General features: G+C 45.0%; 1 protein-coding gene across 2 annotated transcripts in view; it reads left to right on the top strand.

The window, feature by feature from the left end:
- LOC142257877 (contactin-associated protein-like 5) overlaps positions 1-23,195 on the top strand; it is a 512,033-nt gene that overhangs the window by 69,529 nt on the left and 419,309 nt on the right. For both annotated transcript variants that reach the window (XR_012727671.1, XM_075330145.1), the window contains exon 2: positions 19,694-19,792. Coding sequence is in view for 1 of the 2 variants with exons in the window: in XM_075330145.1 (XP_075186260.1) it covers positions 19,694-19,792 (99 nt within the window). In the remaining variant the exon portion in view is untranslated. The remainder of the gene's footprint in view (positions 1-19,693; positions 19,793-23,195) is intronic.

The raw sequence follows: 23,195 nt of genomic DNA, 5'->3' as shown, positions 1-23,195 counted from the left end.
ATTCCAGCCAAAATAGCATACTTCTTTTGCGCTCAAACAGTAGTTTTCCCACCAGATATGTCAGCGTACTCAGGAGAAATTGCACAACAAATTGGTGCAATTTTTCATGTCTCTCTTGTAAAAATAAGAAATATTGGGCTAAAGCCTATAAAATTCTGTGAAGTACCTGGGGGTTTAAGGTGCTCATCAGAAATCTAGATAAATTCTTCCAAGGGTATACTTTTCAAAATGAGGTCATTTGTGAGGGGTTTCCACTGTTATGAGACATCTGAGGCTCTCCAAAAACAACATTGCTCCCGCTACCAATTCCAGATGAGTTTGTATTTCAAAAGTCAAATGGTGAAAAATTGTTGATAAACTTGTAACCCTTGTAGCTTCCTAACAAATAAAATATTTGTCAAAAATGAAGCTGATCTACATTAGACATGTGATAAATGTTATTTATTTACTATTTTGGATGACATACCTCTCTGGTTTAAGGGCGTAAAAGTTATGGTTTGAAAAATGTTCAATATTTTGGCAAAATTTCTGATATTTTCACAAATAAATGCCAAAAAATGTCATCCTAAGTTTACCAAAATCATGAAGGGCCATATGTCTTGAAAAAAACAATCTCAGAATGATTGGGACCCATTGAAGCGTTCCAGAGTTACGAGCTCATAAAGTGACGCACGTTAAAATTAACCTGGTCAGGAAGGTGAAAACAGGCTTCAAGGTGAAAGGGTTAATAAATCAGTCACTGAAATCGTAATAATTTATCATTCTCTCGAGGAATTATGTATATATTTTGTGCCGAGCTACGATAATATATATATATATATATATATATATATATATATATATATATATGTACAGTACTGACTAAACATTTGGACAACCTTCTCATTCAAAGAGTTTTCTTTATTTTCATGACTGAAAATTGTAGATTCACATTGAAGGCATCAAAAATATGAATTACCACATGTGGAATAAAATACTTAACAAAAGTGTGAAACAACTGATAATATGTCTTATATTCTAGGTTCTTCACAGTAGCCACCTTTTGCTTTGATTACTGCTTTGCACACTCTTGGCATTCTCTTGAGGAGCTTCAAGAGGTAGTCACCGGAAATGGTTTACACTTCACAGGTGCGCCCTGTCAGGATTAATAAGTGGGATTTCTTGCCTTATAAATGGGGTTGGGACCATCAGTTGTGTTGTGCAGAAGTCTGGTGGATACACAGCTGATAGTCCTACTGAATAGACTGTTAGCTGCTTTTTTCTTGCCATAATACAAATTCTAAGTAAAGAAAAATGAGTGGCCATCATTACTTTAAGAAATGAAGGTCAGTCAGTCCAAAACATTGGGAAAACTTTGAAAGTGTCCCCAAGTGCAGTGGCAAAAACCATCAAACGCTACAAAAGAAACTGTCCTCTCATCTGAGGACCACCCCAGGAAAGGAAGACCAAGAGTCCCCTGTGCTGCGGAGGATAAGTTTATCCGAGTCACCAGCCTCAGAAATCGCAGGTTAACAATAGCTCAGATTAGAGACCAGGTCAATGCCCCACAGAGGTCTAGCAGCAGACACATCTCTAAAACAACTGTTAAGAGGAGACTTTGTGCAGCAGCCTTCATGGTAAAATAGCTGCTAGGAAACCACTGCTAAGTCATGAAAATAAAGAAAACTCTTTGAATGAGAAGGTGTGTCCAAACGTTTGGTCTGTACTGTATATATGTATATATTAAGTCCGCATTGGCAGTTTTGAGTTTGAATTGCAACCTCATAGTAATATAGTAATAGCTTAAAAAGGATATGTAAAGAAATAAACCATTTCAATGAATACAAATGTAGTAAGGATTAAAAATCAAATGCATCTACCATTAGCAGCTCCACATTTTACAGCACTCGTAAGGTAGAGTAGAACAGTTGTTGTCCAGGCTGTAGTTAAATGCCAACCGGTCTCATGTTATGAAAAATGGGGCAGAAAAATTGTGTGGTTACAGCAAAAAGAAGATGCATCTGCATTTGGTACTAATATTTTTTATTTTTAATTATGGAATCCTTACAAGAGATCTGCTCGCTGTCAATGACTGAAACATAATTTATTACAAATACAGGTTGCAAATGTGTCTCGACAGAATAACTTCTCCAGCTGAGTGTTTGTTACACGGCAGTACAGACATCTCTCCTTGTCTGATATTTTGTTACAAGACTTTTATATACACCACAAATCTCAAACTTTTTTGTTCTCCCCAGGAATTGAACCCACAGCCTGCATCATTGTAGGCAGAAGCAGAGTCATTGAGCCATAAGTTGCGCTAATACTTCAATACAGTTGATCTCTACCCCCTGAATAGGCTTAGCTTATATATTAATTTTAAAATTGGTGATCTTAAGTAGAGATATTGAGTTTGGTGAAGATCTGAAACACAAATTGTGTCATAAAGTTACTGAATGTTATACTATAAAATAATCGATGTATATATTCACCCCTAAACATATGTTTTCTTAAATTTGATCCAATATTTTGTGTTCATTATTACTTTACATGAGCATAAATAATAATTGTCATGATTCCTCTGTGCAGAGCATCTTGCATTAGGAGATGCTCTGCTGTGTTTTCCTGGACTACTGAGCTGGCAGGTTGATTGATTTCTCAGGTGTTTCATCTTCCTGGTAATTGCTCTGCTTCATTACTGAGCATGCTCCCACAGAACCCTGCCAGTTGTACATTCTGGTTCTGTAGTTGTGCTGTTGGCCTGTGTTTCTGCATGTGTTCTGATCTTTGTTTTTTGACCCTGGACTGTTGTTTGACTCCTCTCTGCCCACTCCCTGTTTCTGTCATGACCTCCTGGCTTTTGACCTTGGACCATTACCTGACCACGTCTCAGTTTACTCCCTAAATATATCACATGCCTTCCTGGAATTCTGTCCCCTGGATTGTGACCTGACTATACCTCTGTGTACTCCCTGTATCTATACGTGTCACCAGACCCCGGCTTGCCTGACTACTCTTCTGTTTGTGCAACCCGTAAGTAGTGACTGCATTACAATATTCTTTATAGCAGTTGGAAAATAAACTTTCTGACTCAAAGCTCCATATGCTCTACATACCGTACATCTAGATATAGTCTGGCTACCTATAGTCACCACTAGAGGGAGCTTAAAGGAAAACTATCAGTTTCCACAGGCCCCCAAAACCGCAAATATGTACTTGCTCCCTTTATATACTTATTAGTAAGCCCCTTTTAGTTCCTTAGAAATGTTTGAATATGCCTAAAATTAATGTTATAACTGGGCTTGTGATATGCTAAGTTAGTGGGTGACTGGTTGTGGGGGCATGACTATCCCCAGATTAGTTGTCCCACTAGTCATATATTAACACTCCTGTGGGCGTGATTGACATGATTTGTAAGGTCGATTCCACCACTGGCTCTTTGTAAATCTCTGCCTCTCTTGCAATGTGTAGGAAGCCACGTTTATGCTCCCCGATTTTATTTACACACTTTGAATACCTAGGGAGGCAGCCAGTGTTTATGCCATTTCTTTGCAAATGATCTGGTTGTCCTATTGAACTGCTTCCTCCTTGGGCATGGGCAGTGCACCAACGAAGCTGGGAAGCATACACCCAGCTTCACTGCAAGAAGCTGACATGTTCCCTTTAAGAGCTTACTGTATACTGTTTATAGATTGAACTCTATAATAACTCAGTATGCCATAAGTCAAACGCTAGTGGTGGCTATACGCAGAGATGATATCATCATATCATTATCGCTATGTCTTCATAGTAATCAAGGACTTACAGCTGAGATCACTATATTAAGGTATAACAACAGAATGATACTAGAAATATGATCAAATAAAATTGAAATTTACTTTAAAGAGACTTTGTGAGCTAAAAATAAACTTCCACACTTCCCCTCTAGTCAAAACAGGTCAGCGAGAGGGTTAAATAACACTGTGCTGCCGCAAAGGAGGAATCCAGTGGGATCTTGTATAAAAACTGATTTTATTGGTATTCGCGTTTCAGAGATTAATGCCCTTCTTCAGGAAAAGAATCACATTACCTTCTGGACATTTTGCCCTGAAGGAGATTAATCTGTGAAACGCGTAGATGTCACAGACAGCTCTCTATTTTTGGAGACTAGTGACAGATTCAGGGTTGGGATCCCTCATTTCCATCTGGTTTCATTTATTTCAATACATCATGATTTAATGTCAGTTTGGTTGTCCAGCAGTTCCTTGCTGAGTGTTTAAGCTGTAGCTGTTTTATAACCGTGCCCCTTCAGGTTTAAGTAGAGATGTTTCCCACCAATCCTTGCTGAAGATACACAACTATTTGTTCTCTGGCCGTCTTAGTGGAAGGACCTGTAAAGGCTTGTTGCTGAAGTCAGACTTTATCCTTTTTTGTTGCTGTTTTCCCGTGTTTGTCTTACCTCTCCTTGTGCCATATTAGAGCAGCAGTGTGGCTAGTGTCTCCCACCTGCCAATGCACTATCCAGGGCCTCGATAAGGTTTTCTTAGGGTCTCAGGTTCCTGTTTGGTTGACAGTTGAGGAGACTGTATAGGGCCTGGCTAGGAGAGTAGGAATAGCTGCAAGAGAGTGCAGGAGGTGTCCCGTCTACCCCTCTCACTAGAGCTAGGGCCCACCATTGTTATTGTGTGCCTAGTGTTCCCCCATACTTGTTGTATTGTTTGTTGTATTTTTGTTGTGCGTTAGATGAAGGGAGGTCTGAATGCATGTGCCACACTTTTCCTTCCCGGCGGCATGACAGTAGACCAATAAAATCACTTTTTTTATACAAGAATCAACTGGATTCTACCTTTGCGGAAGGGCGATGTTGCTTAACCTCTTCTCTGTTCTGTTTTGGCTACATCTATAAGTTTACAGCAGAAGATGCTACATGTTCTTACAGTGGTTGTGACTCTCTCATCCCCCACAGGTGAGCCTCTGTGATCTGTCCTCACCCCATTGCTCTGGTTGAATAAAACCCTATCAGCGCTTTTGTCTCCCACCTTTTGTTTTTACAGTTCCTCTGTGGCATTGTAGGTAGTGGAATATTGACAGTGTGGAATGTTTACACAGTCAGGATTCAGCACAGTTGCTGGCTTGAGTGGTCATTACGTGACCACAAGTATACAATTTGCATAATTGTTATGTTTCATTCAACAACTTTTCCTGTTTCTCTCAATGTTCTGTTTAGAAAGGCAGATGAAAATTACTTACTTGTAGAGTGCAGGCAATGGACGTTTTATTGTGTGTACATAGCACACTGTCAGGAATCGACCACCTGCAGTGCAACACAAAGGCACTGCAGAAATCTACTTTCAGACTGTAAAACATTGAATCATTAATTGCATATTATTATACTATATTATTTCACCTTTTTATTTAATCCTTTACCTGTAAAGATTTCAGCTATATCCAATCTAGCATCGCCCACAGCTAGCCTTCATGTGTTTCTGGAATAGATACTAATAAGATGAGGCCTTTTCTTGTCATCTCCCTAATGGCTCCTTGTATCTAAAAATACCGTCACATTAAGATCCTTACTTTCCAAAGAGCGACAATAAAATGGCTCCAAACTGGAAAAGTGACAGTTCTACCGATCTCCTGACGACAGACAATGAATCCTCAGTGACTTGTTATATTCGCGCCCAAGCAAAAGTGGGAATTAGCGCATCAGGAACAGCGAAGGTCTAAGAGTCCACAGCTCTGTTTACTGGCGTGAAAAGTGATTTATTATGTTTTATATATTCTTTGGTATTTTAAGAAGAATGATATTCTGTTGGAGGCTGTCGCTCACAAAGCCCAGTCCTCAGTAATGCATTGAGTCATATACGCGTGTATTTGTTAGATGCGCTTCTGTACGTGATTCTTTATCTCAAGTATGTGGAAATAAGAATAAACGTCTTTGTGCTGTGTTAGCCAGGAGATACCTTTTAATGGCTAACTGAACAGGTAATGACGAAAGGCAAGCTTTCAAGACCACTCAGATCTCTTCATCGGGCACAGTATAACACGATATTAGAAGAGTCACAAATTTATATTTATCAGGACATAGGAATAGTGCCGTAAATAAGACAAGTGATGGGAAGCAGAACTATCAATTTAGGGAGAGGAGAAAAAGTTGTAGCAATAAAAAATGGATAAATTAATGAATAAAGAATAGGTTTTATTGACCACTGATTAAGTTATAGCTGTCATGATCCAGGTCTGTATTGGCCACTGTGGTGTGATTATTTCACCCAGCTCCGGCCTGCTCATTTCAGGGGTTAACGCCTCCCTGCCTCACTCCGGTTTCCAGGATGCTATATCCTGGTGCTGCACCTCCGGTTCAGTGCCAGTGATAGTTTATGCTCTGCAGCGTGTGTTACTGGCTCTGGTGAGTTACCTGGTCTGTCCTGCCTCCCAGCTACTTTGTTCTGACCCGTACTCTCCTCATTCATCCATCCGTCTATCCCGGTCTCTGACTACCCAGTCCTGTCTATTGTGTACCCTTCCCTGTTTGTCTTTTCCCGGTCCCGACCTGTTTGTCCTCCTCCCTTGTTTGTACTTTGACTTCCCGGCATCTGACCTATATCCTCGTTCTTAACTTCAGCTCCATCTCTCCTCTCTGTTGCATACATGACTTTCCGGTTTCTGACCCTCGGCTATCACCTCACGACGATTTGACTATCCCTGTGCTATTGACGAGACCTCCTGCTGCTGACTTGGTTTACTGACTACTCTACTGCCTTCTGGGGGTTTGCCTGCTAACTGCACTTTGAAGCTACACTGTTTGTAGCTTCAGCGTCTCCCTTAGTACAGTGTTACACTAGCCCACAGTTATGATGTACCCTTGAAGTCTGAGGGACACATTAAATTGATGTTGAATGTCCAAGGGGCGAAGTTTCTTTTTTTGTGGAGAGAGCCAAGTCAGGAGATGTGTAGGCTATGCAATAATATGTTGCAAATTTATATATGCAAATCAGTTCTCCTGCTTTGCATTGATTAGTGGCAAGCTCCCCAAAACATATCTTCAAATTAGGATTCTGGTTTGGTGTCTTATCCTAAAGGCCCTGTTACACGCAACAACATCGCTAACGAGATATCGCTGGGGTCACAGAATTCGTGACGCACATCCGACCTTGTTAGTGACATCGTTCCATGTGACACCTACGAGCAACTGCTAACGATCCGAAATACACACAAAATCGTTGATTGTTGACACGTTGTTCATTTTCCAAATATCGTTGCTCGTTCTGGACGCAGGTTGTTCGTTGTCCCTGAGGCAGCACACATTGCTACGTGTGACACCCCAGGAACGATGAACAACAGCGTTCCTGCGCCCTATGGCAACGAGGTGGGAGTGACTTTAATGTGGCTGCTCTCCGGCCCTCCGCTTCTATTGGTGGCCTGCTTTGTGACGTCGCTGTGACGGCGCACAAATCTCCCCCGTAAAAAAGAGATTGTTCGCCCGCCACGGTGATGTTGTTAGGAAGGTATGTGTGTGTGACGCGTACTGCCGATATTGTTCGCAATGGGCAGCGATTTGCCTGTGATGCACGCACGACGGGGGCGGGTGCGATCGCTATTGACAGCGCTAGTGATATCGTTCCGTGTAAAGCAACCTTTAGTCATTAGAAAAGGCTCTTTAAAGTGTCAATATTGATATTTAGGATTGCTCCTTCCAAAAGGTAGCACTAGAGTTCCTTCATTTACAGTCAATTTGCATACTTAAATTCCTAAGGAAGCATTGCATGCCCTATAAGTTTCCCTATACGGCAACTTAGGAAAAGTTCCCCATTAGACCACTAGTTACAGGTCTCCCACTTTGCCATTCTAGTTTTCTTGCTTTTATTGAGATATACATACTAAAATGTGTCAATGGGTCAATGTTGACTTTAAGGATTGCTACTTCCAAAAGGTTGCGCTAGAGTTCCAGTCCTCTTCCTGATTAATGTAGAATTACATAAATCTATGAGACAGTTTCTTTCCTGCTGTGATCATGCAAGGTTTTGATGAGTTTGTACTTTAAGACTCTTCGGTCTCTTGGGATTTTAACCTACCTTTCAGCCTTTATATTTTCATGTCCATGATACCATGATCAGTGCTAGAAAAATGTTTTGCTACATATAGATGTATTCATTTTTCTAAAAAAGTGTCGTGTTTAGATGTAAAATTTAGATACTAAAAACAGACATGAGAAAAAAACAAATGTTTATGAAACGTAAGTGACCGGGGGGTACTCGGAACCGGGCCAGACTAGTCCGGGGACATCAGCGGTGGCGGGGTCCGGCTCCGTGACCCTTTCGGTGTCTTTATAATAAAGGGGAATGATGATGGGTGTTGTATTTTTAGAGACTTTAAAAGTTTGTGACACCACCTGTGGTTTTGCGCCTATGTAGGCCGCCTCTGCACTGCGTGTTCCCCGGGGTAGGTGATGATGGCGCAGCTGATGTAATCTTGCTCCCCACAGGTGGAGCAGGACCCCGGAACGACCATTGTAAATATGGAAAGTCTATGAGGGCAGGTTGTGATGCAGGAGGAATGGAGACAAGACCAAGGCTTTGCAATAACAGTCTTTTACTCATTGTACCAGTTCCAAGTTGACAGCCAGCTTAGTCCACCACGTTATGTTGGGATCCCCAGTGATGGGCATCCGCCGATCCCAAATAAATCCGAAGCCAGTACCGGTTCTCCTTTTGTTTGCCTTTCCTGGCCGTCTCTCTGTGCTGACTTTCACCCTCCTGTCCCGCGCCTCCACACACAGTGCCCTGAGCCAGGGGCCATGGACTAGCAATGGAACTTCTGCCTGCCTGGCTTTCTCTGGGGACCTTCAAAGGGATTTCTGCTTGCCTGGCTCCCTGGTCCTCTGTGGCCCCCTTCCAGCGGATTCATGTGCTGCTTGTGGCCCAAAGGTGCCATCCTGGCCTCCGGTGTTACTAAGAAGTCCTGAAGTATCGTCCTAGCCTAGGGACCGGGACCCCGTTTGCGACCAATCCCTTCACTTCAAGCTACTGTCTGTGAAACGTGACTATAGGGGTATCTGACACACTTCCCCTAAGTCACTAGGATCCTTTCTTCCATCTCTTCAGAGTTGAGCAGGACCCCTGGGGTCCTCACCCCTAGTCCGTCTCCTCCCTCCCTCTGACTGACTGACTCTCCTAACTGCCAATTTTCAAACTTAGCTCTGCCCCTTTTACCTCACGCAGCTCACCCACCAAGCTCCACCCACTGGATGGTTCTAAAGACAGTGCCATAACCAGACTACTGGCCGCTTAAGCATTAATGGGACATGCCCCGGCCCTGATCTAATGTTTGAGCTAAGAATTGGCTGTCTGCAGGTTTTTAGTGCGTGAACCAATAGATGGCCTCTTTCTTACCCAGGATGGGGCACCACACCTCTGACTGAGGTGCGGTACCTCTGTGGCGATGGTAGCCTCAGGGGCGCCACATAAGCACATAGTCTCTGACTAAAAATTATTTTTCAGTTATAAATATTGTGCTGTCTTGCGGATGTTTTCTAGTGCATTAAGAATGTGGAAACTGTAATTTGTAATTCAAATGCAAAAGAGCAATTGCTGATGCTTTTGCTACCTCAGCTTATTTACTGACTGTTTGTAAATAATATGTAACGAAATTTACAAACGTAGCCCGGGGTCCACGATGCAGTGAGAAATGCTGATGCTAAATAACCCAGAGGCTAGGCAGATATAAATAATAATAGTGTAGCACTAGCACTGCCTGTTACGCCACAAAGGAGTGTAGGAGAAAATGGCGATAACCCCGGACTACGTCACAGGGATTATGCAAAATAAAACTAAGTCGCCGTAACCTCTGTTATCATCCACAGAGGCTACGCACAAAAGGAAGGACAAGCTGAAGGTGATTGCACACTGTGTAGTAAATGCCTCCGCTTAGGTGACTACCGGACAGTGGAGTACCCCTCTTACTATCCGGGTAGCTGTGCATGCGGTACCTGCCTAGCAGTCTGCTCTAGTTGTGGAGTAACGCTCTCACTATCCGGGTAGCGGTGTGTGCGGTACCTGCCTAGAAGTCTGCTCTAGTTGTGGAGTACCCCTCTCACTATCCGGGTAGCTGTGCATGCGGTACCTGCCTAGCAGTCTGCTCTAGTTGTGGAGTAACGCTCTCACTATCCGGGTAGCGGTGTGTGCGGTACCTGCCTAGAAGTCTGCTCTAGTTGAGGAGTAACCCTCTCACTATCCGGGTAGTGGTGTGTGCGGTACCTGCCTAGCAGTCTGCTCTAGTTGTGGAGTACCCCTCTCACTATCCGGGTAGTGGTGTGTGCGGTACCTGCCTAGCAGTCTGCTCTAGTTGTGGAGTACCCCTCTCACTATCCGGGTAGTGGTGTGTGTGGTACCTGCCTAGCAGTCTGCTCTAGTTGTGGAGTACCCCTCTCACTATCCGGGTAGTGGTGCGTGCGGTACCTGCCTAGCAGTCTGCTCTAGTTGTGGAGTACCCCTCTCACTATCCGGGTAGTGGTGCGTGCGGTACCTGCCTGGCAGTCTGCTCTAGTTGTGGAGTACCCCTCTCACTATCTGGGTAGTGGTGTGTGCGGTATCTGCCTAGCAGTCTGCTCTAGTTGTGGAGTACCCCTCTCACTATCCGGGTAGTGGCGTGTGCGGTACCTGCCTGGCAGTCTGCTCTAGTTGTGGAGTAACCCTCTCACTATCTGGGTAACGGTGTGTGCGGTACTGGCCTAGCAGTCTGCTCTAGTTGTGGAGTAACCCTCTCACTATCCGGGTAGTGGTGTGTGCGGTACCTGCCTAGCAGTCTGCTCTAGTTGTGAAGTACCCCTCTCACTATCCGGGTAGCGGTGTGTGCGGTACCTGCCTAGCAGTCTGCTCTAGTTGTGGAGTACACCTCTCACTATCCGGGGAGCGGTGCGTGCGGTACCTGCCTAGCAGTCTGCTCTAGTTATGGAGTAACCCTCTCACCATCTGGGTAGTGGTGTGTGCGGTACCTGCCTAGCAGTCTGCTCTAGTTGTGGAGTAACCCTCTCACCATCTGGGTAGTGGTGTGTGCGGTACCTGCCTAGCAGTCTGCTCTAATGTGCGGAGTACCCCTCTCGCAGGACAACAGGTAGCAGTAAGCACAGCACCTATCTACATGACCTGCACTAATTGTGGAGTAACCCTCTCGCAGGACTACAGGTCACAGAATAGCTGGAAGCTAAAATGGTGGATGAGCACATGGAGCCAAGATGGCGGCATCCACACACATTCACCAGCAAACAAAGACTGATCAGAGCACACTGCCATGCTTGCAGCTGCACTATTAAAAGGCTAAGCCACGCCCCCTGACCGCATCACCGATAATGTCACCCGCCGGCCAATCAGATGGTGCCACATCATCAGGTCTGCTGATGCTAGACCACCAATCACGACCCGCCACGTCACGGGCATGCTCAGTGCCGCAAATTTTGGACTTGAACTCTGGAGACCTTGTTTTCTACAACTGAGCATGCTCCACAACATTCACTATGCTGTCAGGAACAAAGTCTCCACTAAGGTACTGGATATCACCTGTCCAGGCTGGGCGCTATGTCTAACCATGAAGCTAAGCAGCAGTTCCAGTGGCCAAAACTGAATGGTAGACCATTGGAACCAAATCTGCCTGGACTCAGCTTCAGAACCAAAAACAACCCAATGCCTAACAGTTGTCCCTTCTAATTGGTTGCACAGTACCTGGTGATCTGATAGCTGCAAGGAATTACTGAAAATCCTGCATGCTTGCACTAAGAGAAATTTCAGTCATCTATCTCTGATGCAATCTTCTGCAATGTGTAAAATAGATGCCAGTATTTTATGGCGATTTGAGCACATGAAATGGCAATTTTTTTCTGTTTGCTATGATCTTCAAATTTCATGAAAATCAACACAATTTTTCTGTTAAAAAGTATTGTGCTGTCTTGCGGATACTTTCTAGTGCATTAAGAATATAGAAACTGTAATTGTAATTCAAATACAAAAAAAGCGATTGCTCATGCTTTTGCTACCTCAGCTTATGAACAGGCTATAGTAGCCCCTCTTAATTGGCTGCACCATGCCTGGTGATCTGATAGCTGCAAGACATTACTGAAAATCCTGCGTGGTTGCACTAAAAGAACTTTCACTCTTTTAGTTCTGATGCAATTTTCTGCAATGTGTAAAATAGAAGACTGTATTTTATGGCAATTTGAGCAAATGAAATGGCCCATTTTTTCAGTTTGCTAGGATCCTCAAATTTCATGAAATTCAAAACAATTTTTCTGATAAAAAATATTGTGCTGTCTTGCGGATACTTTCTAGTGCATTAAGAATATAGAAACTGTAATTGTGATTCAAATGCAAAAGAGCAATTGCTGATTCTTTCACTACCTCCTGATTGGCTGCACAACATTACAGAAAACCCTGCGTGGTTGCACTAAAAGTAATTTCAGTCTTCTAGTTCTGATGCAATCTTCTGCAATGTGTAAAATGGAAGACTGTATTTTATGTTGATTTGCGCAAATGAAATGCCACATTTTTTCAGTTTTCTATAGCCTGCAAATTTGATGAAATTCAACAGAAATGCATTTTGCGTTGAATCAGTAGAGGATATAGCCTTTAAGAGATTTATGTGAATGCTTTTTTTTCAACTCGTGAGAAATAAAATGTGACTCATAACCAGTCTCCGCTCTACTAAAGGGAATGTCTTATGTTTTATCAGTATGGAACCAAGCACACAACTGAATGATAATATCCCATAGTATGAGTAATACCAGGCAGGAGATAAGCCAGGGTGCCGTATGTTGGGTAATAAAAGATGTTTTGTGTGTATGTAGTTTATTCTTACCTCTCCCCGGGTCAGTGAGATGTAATCCGCTGGAGAGGGGGCCCTGGAGTATTTAGCTGGGGGCTCTCATTGTTCCTCCATCTCATGAATGTTGCATTTTAGAACCATGAAGGGCACATATTTAGGACAAGCCAAGTTATAATAATATTTATTTCCTTTCCTAAGACTCCTACTACAGTGATCAAAAGCAATGACATAGAAATAGTCAGTGAAGTTGAGTTGAAGCCCTCAAGTAATAGAGGATCCTAATCCTTCCAAATGGTGTTATGAGCTCTGTAAACCTGCACAGGCCCCCCCTTCTCCAAAACTAGAGCAATGCAAACATAATGAGGGCTATGAATTAATTTCTAATTGGAAGACGTAAGAGGCTTGCCAAAATTGTAGCAATGTAATACTTGTAGTCCTCCAGGGCAACTGAACATAAAATTCCAATTTTCCTCTTAAAAACTTCTGTGGATGTATCAGATGTAGAGTTGAGCGAGTATCTAACTATTTGTACTTGCTATACTCATAACGAATAGCGTGTGCAATGCAAGTCAATGGGGAATACTCGAAAAGTAACGAGTAACCGGAATTCCGCACTATTCACTACTCACACGAATAGTACGGCGTTAGGGTTACTCATTACATTGAGAGTATTCCCCATTGACTTTCATTGCACACACTGTTCGGAATGAATACGCAAGTATTAGACAGTGCTCGTTAAGAGTACCGCGAGTACAAATAGTTAGGGACTCGCTCAACTCTAAGCAGAAATAATACTAGAGTGCTGTAGACCTCTTGCTTGGAAAAACCATGAAGATATTTTCTTATACACTCACAAAAAATGTTAAAAAATGTATTATTAAAATGTAAAATGCTAGTCCTAGTTAGATATCTAATTAACCACGGGGTTTCGCTTTCACGCCCCAGAAGAAGCTACGTAAGTGAAAAATCAGGTTAGGAAGAAGTCTATGCTAGTCTACTATCTGCCTTATGTGCAGAATTATTAGGCAGATGAGTATTTTGATCACATGATGCTTTTTATACATGTTGTCCTATTCCAAGTGTATAGGCTGAGAGCCAACTACCAATTAGGTAAATCAGGTGATGTGCCTCTCTGTAATGAGGAGGGGTGCGGTGTAATGACATCAACTCCCTATATAAGGGGTGCTTAATTATTAGGCAACTTCCTTTCCTTTGGTAAAATGGGTCAGAAGAGAGATTTGACGGGCTCTGAAAAGTCCAAAATTGTGAGATGTCTTGCAGAGGGATGCAGCAGTCTTAAAATTGCCAAACTTTTGAAGCGTGATCACCGAACAATCAAGCGTTTCATGGCAAATAGCCAACAGGGTCGCAAGAAGCGTGTTGAGCAAAAAAGCCGCAAAATAACTGCCCATGAATTGAGGAAAATCAAGCGTGAAGCTGCCAAGATGCCATTTGCCACCAGTTTGGCCATATTTCAGAGCTGCAAAGTTACTGGAGTATCAAAAAGCACGTTAAAGAAAAACATGATTTTCATGCAGGACAATGCTCTCTCACATGCATCCAACTACTCCACAGCGTCGCTGGTCAGTAAAGGTCTAAAAGATGGAAAAATAATGACATGGCCCCCTTGTTCACCTGATCTGAACCCCATAGAGAACCTGTGGTTCCTCATAAAATGTGAGATCTACAGGGAGGGAAAACAGTCCACCTCTGGGAACAGTGTCTGGAGGCTGTGGTGGCTGCTGCACGCAATGTTGAGCGTAAACAGATCAAGCAATGACAGAATCTATGGAGGGTCGGCTGCTGAGTATCATCAGAAAGAAAGGGGGCTATATTGGTCACTAATTTTTTGGGTTTTGTTTTTGCATGTCAGAAATGTTTATTTCTAAATTTTGTGCAGTTATATTGGTTTACCTGGTGAAAATAAACAAGTGAGATGGGAATGTATTTGGTTTTTATTAAGTTGCCTAATAATTCTGCACAGTAATAGTTACCTGCACAAACAGATATCCTCCTAAGATAGCCAAATCTAAAAAACCCACGCCAACTTCCAAAAATATTAAGCTTTGATATTTATGAGTCTTTTGGGTTGATTGAGAACATAGTTGTTGATAAATAATAAAAAAAATCCTCTAAAATACAACTTGCCTAATAATTCTGCCACGGTGTAGTCTTTCACGTAGCATGGATATTGCTATAGTCATTATTACCCGTCACATTACATAAAAATACAAGATCTAACCTTCATAGGCTCCTTTTCTCCTGTTCCCGCATTTTCTCTCCATTCTCTAGAGTTGTCGCTAGACTAGAAGTGTATAAGTTCTGTTTTTATTTAGGTTTTTTTGTCCAAGCACAATCCTGGTCACAAAATTGGAAATATTCACAAATGTTTCATGTTGACTTGGACAGACATTGTGATAGTGGCTGCAGAGTGGAAAAAAGCAATTTACTGTTTAGGTTTTTTTTTTTCCCCCATTTTACTACTTCAATGCAGAGATATAAGCAATAAAAGAATTTGGCACTTAATGAGGTAACTTTTAATCCAAGTGGGTGTGGTCAGGCAGTTTTCACTGGGGGTGTACTTTTCACCCTGTATGATTCTGACCAATTATAAGCAGGCAGTAACATTTAAACATTTTTGAAAAAGAAACAAAACTGAACCTTTGCAAAGCCTCCCCCAAAACATTAACTCCTCAAAAACAAGGAGTACTCAGCACAAAGCTGATGTGTGCACTTACTTTTAGAAAATATTTAGTATTGAGCTTTATTTCTTTGTTTATAAATTTCCTTTACCTCTAAGGCCTCTTTCACACGTTCGTGAAAAACCACGCACGTTTTTCACGGACGTGTAAGAGGTGCGTTTTGCCCTCTGTGACCCGTGTTTATGGGCTATGTGTGTTCTCCGTGTGTTCTCCGTGATAATACATGGAGAACGGGACCTTTCTGCTCACCTGTCCCTGGCGTCGCTGTCCGTGGTGCTGATCTTCGGTCTCCGGTCCTGCCGACTCCCCGCTGCTGTTGCTTCCGGCCGCAGTGAAGTGAATATTCAATGAGCATAATGAGCGGCGGTCGGCAGCAAGTGACAGCAGCGGCAGAGACCTGAGGGCAGGAGAAGGTGAGTAATGTTTTGGTTTTTTTTCTCACAGACACATGTCTTCTCTCCGGTGCGTGTCACACAGAACACATCCGTGTGGTCCGTTAGCATTATGTGTGACACGTTTGCGTTGCGTGTGACACCCATGATGCCAGAGAGAAAACGGACATGTCGGCGTAAGAAACACACGGACATATGTAAGTACGGAACGGACACACGTTCCGTGCGTAAATACTTACATGTGTCCAAAACTATAGGAATACCTAGGTCTACGTGTGTACGTGTCTCCGGTACGTGAGAACTGCCAAACACATACCGGAGGCACGTACGTGTGAAGGGGGCCTAAAACTGCAGAGAGTATACACTACTAAACATCAATGTGTTATGTGTTTGCTACATTTTAAAGCATTTGCTTTAAGAAACCACACAAAATCTTAGTTTTTATTTGCAATGTTTTCCGTGAAATTACTCCACTTTTTATTTTTTCGTAAAACGGTGAATTTATTTTCCTTTGTAAAGAAAAACTGTTTCCTTCTTTCCGAGTCTTAATAATCACTATCTTCATTTACCATAAGCATAATAATCACTTTATCAATGCTGAAATGTGTATAATACTAACACGAGAGTGAAATCAATACCTCAAGCACCGAAGTAATCATCCAGCGCAGAAGCCTTATCCCTATTATGCCCAACAGACCTCGGCCAATTAATGCAAACATGTCTGAGATTAGCATTGCTTAAAGGAAATGTTCATCGCTGAGAAAAAACATGGACCTGGTTTAATTAAAAAGTAAAACTAATAGTTCAGTTTTACATTTACTGTAGCCATAAAGGCATCACTATCCATAAAGGGGAGCAGAACACGGCTTGTACGGGAGATAAGGAGATAAACATACGAAAAATAGAGAACACCGAGCCTCATGAATATATTGAGCGCAATGTGCAAGAGCATAAAAAGTGTGAAGAGTTCATGTGCTGCACAAATAACAGTAACACAGCCGCCGCTGCTGCCAGGATGAAGATATTAATAATAAAGGGGAACTCCATCTACATTTACTTAAGTATCTCTGGGAATCATAACATTTCGACCAATAAAACAAAGGGAACTGGGCGCCCAGTTAAAGGGTTGGTGCGATGCAGGATTTGTACTACAGCACTACTTGAAAGTTTGTAAAACAGTACTGTCATGCTGTACAAAGGGCTAGTAAGATGTAGTACAGCGTATTCCCCACTAGGTGGCAGCAGAGTAGTGAAGGAGAGTAGCACTGGGACAGAAAAGCAGCTGAAGTACAGCAGAGTAATTTCAGCAGGCAGTTCACAGGTGAACCACCAGGGGGCAATAGAGTAATCAAACAGTCAGGGTCAGGCCAGGAAAGTCAAGTCACTGCAATGGGAGGATCAAAATCAAAATCAAGTCAGAAAACAGAACCTAGTCGGAAGCGGGGAGATCAGGTATACAGAGGGCAACACAAACAACAGACAGGAGTGGGAAGTCAGGGACCGGGACAGACGGATAAACGGGGAAGGGGACAAGTCAGGGCATGGTAACTAGGAGTCAGATAAAACAGGAAATCTCACTAGAGCCAGTCACAGGCTGCAGAGCAAAACTATAACCAGCACAGTGTGATGCCCTGGGCAAGCCAGGGGTCACAGGTAATGACATCACCACACCCTACACTCCGGTTAGGCACACCTAAGCTAGACCAGAAATCCTTGTTGCCCTCCCCAGGGGCTGATGTCCACACCAGGGGGTGGAGCCAGGCGGTTGGTCTCCACCCACCAAGAAGTTCATAGTCCTGGAGGAGGGAGAACACAGGCAGTTAGAGTGAAGCTAGGGAAGTGAGAGGAGAGATTAGGTTGGGAGTTTGAAGTAGAAGGAGGGAAAGTAGTGAAAGAGAAAAAGTGACAGTTTGAAAGCCTGAAGTTGGTCCGAGTGTGTGCCCCGGACCGAGACAGCAAGGTTAGCAGACGGCGGTGACCGTCTGCAGGAGTGGCCTATTGGAGGTGCCGTAAGGACCGTGGACGGGTGGTGGCCCGGCGGTACCGGACCGGTACACAAGGAGAAGCCAGCACCATTGGCAGGGGCCTTTCGGATCCCGGCAAGGCTTGGAGTCGCCGTGAATTTGCGAAATCCGTCAGTGAAGGGGACCCTCGGGTCTCCAAACAACTAAGTCCCGATTGAAGGCAACAGTCCAACCGTATGAGAGAGACACCGCCACCGCCAAGGCACCAGTTTCTCAGGGCCAGCGCCTGCGGGCAAAGAGGGGCTCCTCCGGCCCATATCCAGGTCGGGGAGCAGGTTACCGGTGGGAATCCATCGCTACCAACATTGAACATAGGTGCAGGGAAAGAGACAGTCACCGTTACCTACCGGGGAAAAGCAACAGCAGCCGTCCGTGGGAACCGTCTTTCCAGCCGTGTGTTTTACCGAGAACAGTGTCATCGTCTCAGGCTGAGTGAGTACCACCGTGCCGTGAGGCACAGCGCTGCCCCCGCGACCCTGCACCTCACCAAGCCCTGCACCGGGCCTGCCATCCCTCATCCTCCACCTTATCACTGGGCCCCGGGACAACCACCCCCTACCCACGGAGGGGAGAACTAACAACTTTGCTGCTCCCTGTCACCGCTCCCGGGATCCCCATACAGAGCAGCGGTGGTGTTACCAAAAATCATCACAACCGTGGGTGGCGTCACGGACAATATCCCCAAAACCCAAAACCATTCCCCTTTTCACTCACGGGTGAGGAGCACCGCTCGAGTCCCCGGGATCCGGCCCATCGCTCGAGCCACCGAGCAGCAGAGGCCGCAGCAGCAGCGGCAGCCGGACCCGAGCAGTGGGAGAGCGCAGCGTCCCCTCCTCCGCCCGCGACAACAGAAATGCCAGTGCAGAGATCAGACATAGTGTCTCCTGAAACCAGAACGAGGCCGATGGGAGTTAACCCCTGACATGACCAAGCCGGGTCTGGGAAACTCTGGAGCGGAGAATATCGGTCCTGGATCAGGACAACTACTATTTTCACTCAAGCTCTAAATTAGGTCACGAAAGCCAAATGAAACAAGAGAATAAAACATATTGGACTTATATTATCCAATATCTTATGTTTGTAAGTGGCAAAACCCTTAGCCGTTAGTAGACAGAGTTGGATAGATTGATTCACTCTGGTCCACACCTTCAAATTGTCTCTTCAGGGAGGAAGGAGACAAACTCTAGTGCCACCTATTGGAAGTAGCAATCCTGAAAGTCAAAAGCGGCCTTTTAATGAGCCTTTTCATATGACTTGGGATTTATTCCAGATTAGAAGCTCAGTTTGCAGACATGGTATTTTGGGGCCCCTCGGCTTCGCGAATAGTTGCCGAATAGGTCGTTGCTATTCGACTATTCGCGAATATTCGATTCGCAATGTAAGTCTATGGGAAACCCGAATAACAACTATTCGGAACTATTTGGGCTTCCCATAGACTTACATTGTGCATCAAATATTTGCATATTCGAATATTTGAGGTATTTGATCATCCCTATTACTAATGTACAACGAAACGTGCACTATAGAATAATATATAAAAATAATATGAATTTAGCATGAAGTGCTGGCCCCAATATCTCACCATCTCCAAGGACATCGGCATTGTGTTATTAATACAAAATTAAAGGGGCCTTCTGGATCAGGCGTGAATCCATCACGACATGGAAGCAGAACAGTCTGTTATGGATATGGAGCATGAACGCTGTTATACCGGACGTGGCCACTCATTGCATCTGATAAATGTCTCCATTTCCTCCTCTTGTCAGTGTAGTGACAATGTGTCTGTTCTTTGTGTTTTCTACAGATAATTGTGACGATCCTTTGGTGTCTCCGCTCCCGCACTCGGCATTTGACAGCTCCTCAGAAATGTCTCTTGGTAGTGTAAAGATCAACCGTCGAGATGGTAAGAACAAAGATTGTGAAGTGTCGATCTAAGACGGCTCTAGTAAATACTATTAATATAATAAGTAATATTCATAGAAAAAACATATTATGGAGATAAAATGTGTTCTACTTAAATCTGGGATTTGGAAAATGAAGGAACTGCTCAATGCAAAGATCAGTTCTCCTCCCTGTCGAGAGTTGGATGTGCTTTAATTCCATCTATGTTGCATTCATCCAGCAATTTTTATATTCTCATTGTATGTTAATTGTTAATGGCTATGTTTACGTGTCCTCTTTTCTGTGGCAAGATGTGACTCCGTTGGTCCCAAGATTAAAGAGAGGCCGACTGTTGGGTCCTAGCTAAGAGTCGCTTCATAAATGGCCTGCAAATTGGTTGCTCTTTCTGTGGACCTTTATCTTCAGGATCACTCTCTCCGTCAGAGTCTGAGTTCTCCCCCGTCTGCTTCTCCAAGGGAGGAGGGGGCCGTCATTTTTTGACTGTGTAGATGCTTTTTTAGGAATTTTTCGACGTCCGCTTGTGTGGTTAATGGGGACGGTCTTGAAGTGGGGCTTGCGGCTTTGTTGCCAATTTTAACCATCCTGAGCTTTAAATCGAGTAGAACGACAGAGATAAGAAAATGACACCTATTAAGTCCCCCTACCCCAAGAGGGGTTAGCTCATTTCATTCTTGACAGAGCAAAGGGTTACAGAGAAGATGGAGGGGGATGCTTGGGATCTTGGACCAGGGGCACAGGCCACCAGTTGCTGCGGCGAGTGTAAAGGCCGCTTTACATGCTACGACATCGCTAATGTGATGTCGTTGGGGTCACGGAATTTGTGACGCACATCCGGCCGCTTTAGCGATGCCGTTGCATGTGACACCTATGAGCGATTTTGAATCATCGCAAAAACATTCAAAATCGCTCATCGGTGACATGGGGGTCCCTTCTCAAATATCGCTGCTGCAGCGTGTACTATGTAGTTCGTCGCTCCTGCGGCAGCACACATCGCTCCGTGTGATGCCGCAGGAACGAGGAACCTCACCTTACCTGCCGCCGCCCACAATGTGGAAGGAAGATGGTGGGCGGGATGTTACGTCCCACTCATCTCCGCCCCTCCGCTTTGATTGGGCGGCCGCTTAGTGACGTCACTGTGACGCCACACGGACCGCCCCCTTAGAAAGAAGGCGGTTTGCCGGTCACAGCGACGTCGCAGAGCAGGTAAGTAGTGTGGCGGGTCTGGGCAGTGTTGTGCGCCACGAGCAGCGTTTTGCCCGTGTCGCACAACCGATGGGGGCGGGTGCCCACGCTAGCGATATCGGTACCGATATCGCAGCGTGTAAAGTGGCCTTAAGGCTGTACTCCTGTTGTTCCACTGGTAGTGTTGAATGGGATTACTCTTTTAATTTCAGCAGGAAGTGGGGGATTGAGTTGTTAACACTGCTCCTTTAGTAGTTGGAAAATGGAGCACACAGTGCCCTGAGTCACAGAGGGGGAAGGGAGTCAAGAGCAGGTGCTGCACTGGGTAGTTTGTCCCCGGTTCACAGGGTTAAAGAGGGACAAGCCACTGGCTCGAGTCCCCCAGTCTCCATGCCACCGCAGGACCCCCACCAACTGTAGTGGTTGCAGTGTAGAGACCACGCTACCTTGTCTGGGTAAAAGAAAGACAGCGGCTATGCCGGATAATTCAGGTTCTTGTTTGGGAGAGGAGGTGGGATCGAGTGGTAGGATCTGACTCGTTTTCTCCGGGACCTTACCGGATTCTGGAGGGGCCGCTGATTCTCCTGCTCAGGTCAGCAGTCCTCAGGGTTGGATCTCACTCCTCGTGTGGACAAGGCCCTAATTGGCTTTCTCCCTGCAGCAGACCTCTCAGCAACCTCAAGTGGGGGTTGCGTGTGCTCCTCACCAGCCGATCAGGATGGGAAGAAGGCCGGCTGGCCACAGGGACGCAGACCTCTAATATGGCGCTCATCTGCCGCAGCCGGTACACAGATTCGGCGGGTCGGCAGGCGACACGTGCCTTGGGTCGGTCGGGGTCCCCCCTGAAGGAAAAGGGACTCACCCACAACAAGTCCAGAGTCAGGGCAGAAGTCAGAGTCACCAATTTTCCGCAGCCGATTGTGCACTCCACTTACTAGCCCGAGTCTGAGGGCTATGGGTCCGCAGTGTAGCAGTTCGGGATGACTCCACAAGGTCTTTGTCTGCCATCGGCAGGTCGTTTCGGGGTCTGATTCTGGGTCCCTCTGGGTCCCCCCAATAATTAGAGAGGTCCAGGTGGTCAGAGGGCTCCTAGGACTGCGGATGGCGGTAGATTCCAACTTTAGGTCAGGAGCCCCTTTCAGACACATCTCACTGCTTCGGCGGCCATATTGGATCTCGACTGCTGGGTCCTATCCAGTTTTGGCTTTGCTATACTTTCAGTAAGAGCAAAGATTCAGCTTATTACCCTTTAAAAAATAAAACAAAACAACTAATTAACCTGGAAGTACATTGGTTTTTGGTGGATGGGGTATGAGGAAGAGTAGCAACATGTTACGCGCTGGAATCCTCCACCTTCATGGGTCAGACTTTGGGTATCCTCGGGTGCTTCTGCTTCCTTGCCTGAGATGCCCCCTGCAGTTACTACACTGCCTACGCGTCGGTCTCAACATCTGGTTAACCTCCGTGATGTTCTGTGGGCTGCTCGGTTGCCAGAGCCTAATTCCAGAAATCGGACTACTGAACATGCTCTGGCTGAATGTGCTCTACCAGAGCCTAAATCCAGTAATCAGGCTACGGAGCATGCTCGGGCTGATTGTACGCTGCCAGAGCCTAAAGGCCCCGTCACACATTATGATATATCTAACGATATGTCATCGGGGTCACGGAATTTGTGACGCACATCCGGCATCGTTAGAGATGTCGTTGCGTGTGACACCTCCGAACGACTATTAACGAGCAAAAATACTCACCTTATCGTTGCTCGTTGACACGTCGTTCATTTTCATAATGTGATTTCTCCTTCAGCGCGCCGGTTGTTCGTCGCTCCCGAGGCAGCACACATTGCTACGTGTGACACCTCGGGACCGACGAACACAGCTTACCTGTGCCCCGCCGGCAATGCGGAAGGAAGGAGGTGGGCGGGATGTTACGTCCCACTCATCTCCGCCCCTCCGCTTCTGTTGTGCGGCTTCTGTGTGACATCGCTGTGACGCCGAACGTCCCTCCCCCTTCAGGAAGAGAATGTTCGCCGCCCACAGTGACGTCGTGAGGTTGGTAAGTACGTGTAACAAGGCTTAACGACATTGTGTGCCACGGGCAACGAATTGCCCGTGACGCACAAATGATGGGGGGGTGCGATTGCTCATGCGATCGCACGATATATCGTAACGTGTGACGGGGCCTTAAGTCCAGAGGTTGGGCCACTGAGCATGTGTGTGATA

The sequence above is a fragment of the Anomaloglossus baeobatrachus genome, chromosome 12, assembly GCF_048569485.1.
Source record: "Anomaloglossus baeobatrachus isolate aAnoBae1 chromosome 12, aAnoBae1.hap1, whole genome shotgun sequence".
NCBI classification, from domain to species: Eukaryota; Metazoa; Chordata; class Amphibia; order Anura; family Aromobatidae; genus Anomaloglossus; species Anomaloglossus baeobatrachus.
The sequence above is the reverse complement of the archived record's forward strand: the minus strand, read 5'-3'. Positions and strand labels throughout refer to the sequence as shown.